Raw genomic sequence first — 5,000 nt, forward strand, 5'->3', positions numbered from 1 at the left:
CAGTGAGCGTTGTTCACTTTACTGACATATAAAACGTTTCCTGGTGGAGATATGACTCATAAAATATAAAATACCCAAATTATATCTTAAATTATTTGTTTTAAATTTTTTACCAGATGCAAATAAAATAACTAGGAACAAAAAAAGGAAATAAAAATAATTATTAACATCTCATTTTCCACTCCTGCCTGTTTAAGGGTTAAGAAAAAAATCACTGAATTCTGAATTATTCAATTATAAAAAATAGTTTCTGATTAATAATTATTTTTTTATCTGATCAATTTATCATTAACCTTTGCAGCTCTATTATATAAAGTTCATATATTATCACTGCCTGATTATACTGTATTTAAACATTTATTAGCAGTTACCTAATTTAATATAAAGGTATTCTTATTTATATATTATACATACTTTAGCTTTTTAATCTCATATTTCATTTTAGCTGTTTTACTTTTCATACTTCAGTAAAAAGCTGAATTATATATATTTTATTAAATGTGTAATTGAGATTATTTTGACTGATATAATAATTATAATATTATTCAGGCGATTAGAGGAAAGGATCTTTTTTTTTTTTTTTTTTTTAATATTTTCAAATTAAAAGTGATTATAATTTGATTTTTGAATCTTCACCAACCAAAGATCTTCTCCTCAGTCAGTAGATTATTAGATTATAATTTAAACCCCAGGAAGCCGAGAGAAACGTAATATTTCACTTTAAATTATATTTTAAGACATATTTAACAAATATTACACCTCAGTCATGTTGGGATTTTGATAAAACTTGCATTATCCTTCCTGTCGTCCCCGTCTGTGTTGACTGTTCCTTCCTTCCTTCCTTCCTTCCTCCCTTCCTTTCCTTCCTTCCTCACTCCTTCTTTCCTTCCCTCATTCCTTCCTTTCTTTCCTCCCTCCCTCATACCTTCCTTCACTCCTTCCTTCCTTCTTCCCTCCCTCCTTCTCTCTTTCTTTCCTCCCTCCTTCTTACTTCCCTCATTCATACCTTCCATCCTCCCTCCTTCTTTCCTTCCTTCCTTTCTTCTTCCCTCCCTTCTTCTATTCTCCCTTCCTCACTCCTTCTTTCCTTCCTTCCTTTCTTCCTCCCTCCCTCCTTCTCTCTTTCTTTCCTCCTTCCTTCCTCCCTTCTTCCATCCTCCCTTCCTTCCTTCTTTCCTCCCTCCCTCCCTCCCTCCTACCTTCCTTCCTTCTTTCTCCTTTCCTTCCTTCTTCCTTCCTACACTTCTCTGACAGCATTTCTGTACCTTTAATTAATAACAGTGTGTTTTTGCTTGTAGTTGAACCTCCACACACACACACACACACACACACACACACACACACACACACACACACACACACACACACACACACACACACACACACACACACACACACACACACTGATCATCATCATCGTCACGCTGTTATTGGATGTCAGCTGACGGATGATGGCGACGGCGGCTCGGAGCTGGGCTTCCTCTCCGCTCGCTCTGCGTCTTTTAAACAGAGCTGTTAAACGTCCTAAACACTGTCAGCTCGTCTCCAGCAGCAGATTAACACGCAGAAAAACTAGAATTATCTGCTGTGAGATATGACTGCTGCTGTCAGAGCGAGCGGCGAGGAAGAGGCCACGACGCAGCGCTGCCTCGTTTAGTCTCACACGAGGAGGATCTGACACCAGAGCACAAACGTTTTGATTCCTGTCGTGTTTAACCCTCCTGTTGTCTTTGAGTCAAGGAAGGAAGGGAGGGAGGGAGGAAGAAGGAAGGATGGAAAGGAGGGAGGAAGGAGGAAGGAAAGGAGGGAGGAAAGAAGGAAGGAGAGGAGGGAGGGAGGAAGGAAAGGAGGAAAGAAGGAAGGAGAGGAGGGAGGGAGGAAGGAAAGGAGGAAAGAAGGAAGGAGAGGAGGGAGGGAGGAAGGAAAGGAGAGAGGAAAGAAAGAGAGAAGAAGGTAAGGAAGGAAAGGAGGGAGGGAGGAAGGAAAGGAGGGAGGAAAGAAGGAAGGAGAGAGGAAAGAAAGAGAGAAGGAGGTAAGGACGGAAAGGAGGAAAGAAAGAGAGAAGGAGGTAAGGAAGGAGAGGGAGGGAGGGTGGAAAGAAGGAAGGAGGGAGGAAAGAAAGAGAGACGGAGGTAAGGAAGGAAAGCAGGGAGGGAGGGAGGGAGGGAGGAAGGAAAGGAGGGAGGAAAGAAGGAAGGAGGGAGGAAAGAAAGAGAGAAGGAGGTAAGGAAGGAAAGGAGGAAAGAAAGAGAGAAGGAGGTAAGGAAGGAAAGGAGGAAAGAAAGAGAGAAGGAGGTAAGGAAGGAAAGGAGGGAGGGCGGGTGGAAAGAAGGAAGGAGGGAGGAAAGAAGGAAGGATGGAAAGGAGGGAGGAAGGAAAGGAGGGAGGAAAGAAGGAAGGAGAGGAGGGAGGGAGGAAGGAAAGGAGGGAGGAAAGAAGGAAGGAGGGAGGAAAGAAATAGAGAAGGAGGTAAGGAAGGAAAGGAGGGAGGGAGGGAGGAAGGAAGGAAAGAGGGAGGAAAGAAGGAAGGAGGGAGGAAAGAAAGAGAGACGGAGGTAAGGAAGGAAAGCAGGGAGGGAGGGAGGAAGGAAAGGAAAGAGGAAGGAGAAGGAAAAGAGGGAGGAAAGAAGGAAGGAGAGGAGGGAGGGAGGAAGGAAAGGAGGGAGGAAAGAAGGAAGGAGGGAGGAAAGAAAGAGAGAAGGAGGTAAGGAAGAAAGGAGGGAGGGAGGGAGGAAGGAAAGAGGGAGGAAAGAAGGAAGGAGGGAGGAAATAAAGAGAGAGGAGGTAAGGAAGGAAAGGAGGAAAGAAAGAGAGAAGGACGTAAGGAAGGAAAGGAGGGAGGGAGGGTGGAAAGAAGGAAGGAAAGAAGGAAGGAGGGAGGAAAGAAGGAAGGAGGGAGGAAAGAAGGAAGGAGGGAGGAAAGAAAGAGAGAAGGAGGTAAGGAAGGACAGGAGGGAGGGAGGGAGGGAGGAAGGAAAGGAGGGAGGAAAGAAGGAAGGAGGAGGAAAGAAAGAGAGAAGGAGGTAAGGAAGGACAGGAGGGAGGGAGGGAGGGAGGAAGGAAAGGAGGGAGGAAAGAAGGAAGGAGGGAGGAAAGAAAGAGAGAAGGAGGTAAGGAAGGACAGGAGGGAGGGAGGGAGGGAGGAAGGAAAGGAGGGAGGAAAGAAGGAAGGAGGGAGGAAAGAAAGAGAGAAGGAGGTAAGGAAGGAAAGGAGGGAGGGTTAAACTTCTCTTTCATGTTTTTTACAACCTTTGACTAAAACACAGAGAATGTTATGTGGTGGCGAAGTTTCCATGTGATGAACTTTCTATGGTGGTGCGTTCAAGGAAGCTGGGACATCCCAAACTCCTTCTGTCTGCTTGTGGTTTTATCTGCTGGTTTGTTGTTCTTATATCTCAAAAGCAATTAATTAACCTTCCTGTCGCCCTCCCCTGATCCCGTCTGTTTTGACTGTTCCTTCTTTCCTCCCTCCCTCCCAATCCTTCTTTCCGTCTGTCCTTCCTCCCTCCCTCCTTCTCTTTCTTTCCTTCCTCCATCCCCCTTTCTTCCTCCACTCTCTCCTTCTTTCCTTTCTTTCCTCCCTCCTTCTCTCTTTCTTTCCTCCCCCTACCTTCCCCCTTCCTCTTTTCCTTTCTCCCTCCCTCCTTTCTTTCTTTCCTTCCTTTCTTCCTTCCTTCCTCCGTCTCTTTCCTCCCTTCCTCCTTTCCTTCCTCCATCCCCCTTTCTTGCTTCCTTCTGTCCTTCTTTCCTTCCCTCCTTCCTTCTGTCCTTCATTCCTTCCTTTCCTCCCCCCTTCCTCTCTCCCTCCCTCCTTTCCTTCCTTTCTTCTTAACTAATGCTGCTACTTCCTACATATAAACATAGCAGACTCCTAGATTTTGGATTTTATTGTCTATCTTTTTAATTTTAGTAAATGTCTTATCTGTTATCTGCATTTCAATGTTGACTTCTTAGTGTGAGGGAATGTCTTGTCTTATCTGTTTCACTGTGAGAAACGTCTTCTCCATTTCTTTGTGTGTCTGGTACAAGTGAAGAAATTGACACTAAAGCTGATTTTGACTTTGATCGTGTCACACAGGTGAGAAGGATTTTCTATATTTCTACATACTGAACCTTAAAGCTCCACTTTAAGCTCAGGTCTTTCCACAATAAGATAATGAACTAGTATCACTAAAGATGAACTGTACCTGTTTGAACCTGGCCAGCTCTTTTAAGGCGCGCCCCCACTGCTGCTTGTAGTGCAGCTTGGATTTAGTGGTGGACTCCAACTTCCTCTCCAGCTCCACCTTAATTATCACACAGAAGAAGAAGAAGAAGAAGAAGAAAAAAACCTGTCACCACTCATTTAAACTTCTCAATTAAATAACTAATATTAGTGTAAATGATTATGGACAAATACTCATCAAAATTAAGGAACATTTAAAATGAAATAAAAAACTGCTTTACAAACTAAAAACTATATACTATACTATACTATAAAAGCTATAAATAACACTAATAATAAGCTGTTTTTGAATGATTTAATATTTTTATTTATATGACATTATAATGATTTATTTAATAACTTATTATTTATTTATTTTTTAATCTTTAATTTTAGTTTAGTTTATTTTGGTCTATCCTTTTCTTACATTAGTCTTTTAAATATTGTCCCAATGTACAAACACAAAACATTTATAATAACGGACTATATATATATAAAATATAAACTAAACTAAAAATATAAACTAAATATAAATGATTGTGAGTTATTTTTACTGACTAGTTAAACTCCAGATTCCAGATTTTACAGCTGGTTTAATAACTACTGATAATAATAATAATAATAATAATAATAATAATTAAACTAGCTGTTCACCTTCTCCAGAGTGAGCAGGTTGACCTCTGACTGCAGTCTGAACTCCGGCCGGATGTTTTGTTGTTCTCTGTAGACGTTAAACTCTTTCTCCAGCTGTTTGTAGCGAGACTCTCCGTCTGTGATCTGCAGACACAACAAATAA

General features: G+C 41.7%; 1 protein-coding gene across 1 annotated transcript in view; it reads right to left on the bottom strand.

Annotated features, from left to right (window-relative positions):
• Positions 1-5,000, bottom strand: part of LOC128364324 (centrosomal protein of 120 kDa) — a 140,218-nt gene that overhangs the window by 118,785 nt on the left and 16,433 nt on the right. The window contains 2 exon segments of the mRNA XM_053324865.1: positions 4,188-4,286; positions 4,859-4,981. Coding sequence (XP_053180840.1) covers positions 4,188-4,286; positions 4,859-4,981 — 222 coding nt within the window.

Source organism: Scomber japonicus, chromosome 9, assembly GCF_027409825.1.
Source record: "Scomber japonicus isolate fScoJap1 chromosome 9, fScoJap1.pri, whole genome shotgun sequence".
NCBI lineage: Eukaryota > Metazoa > Chordata > Actinopteri > Scombriformes > Scombridae > Scomber > Scomber japonicus.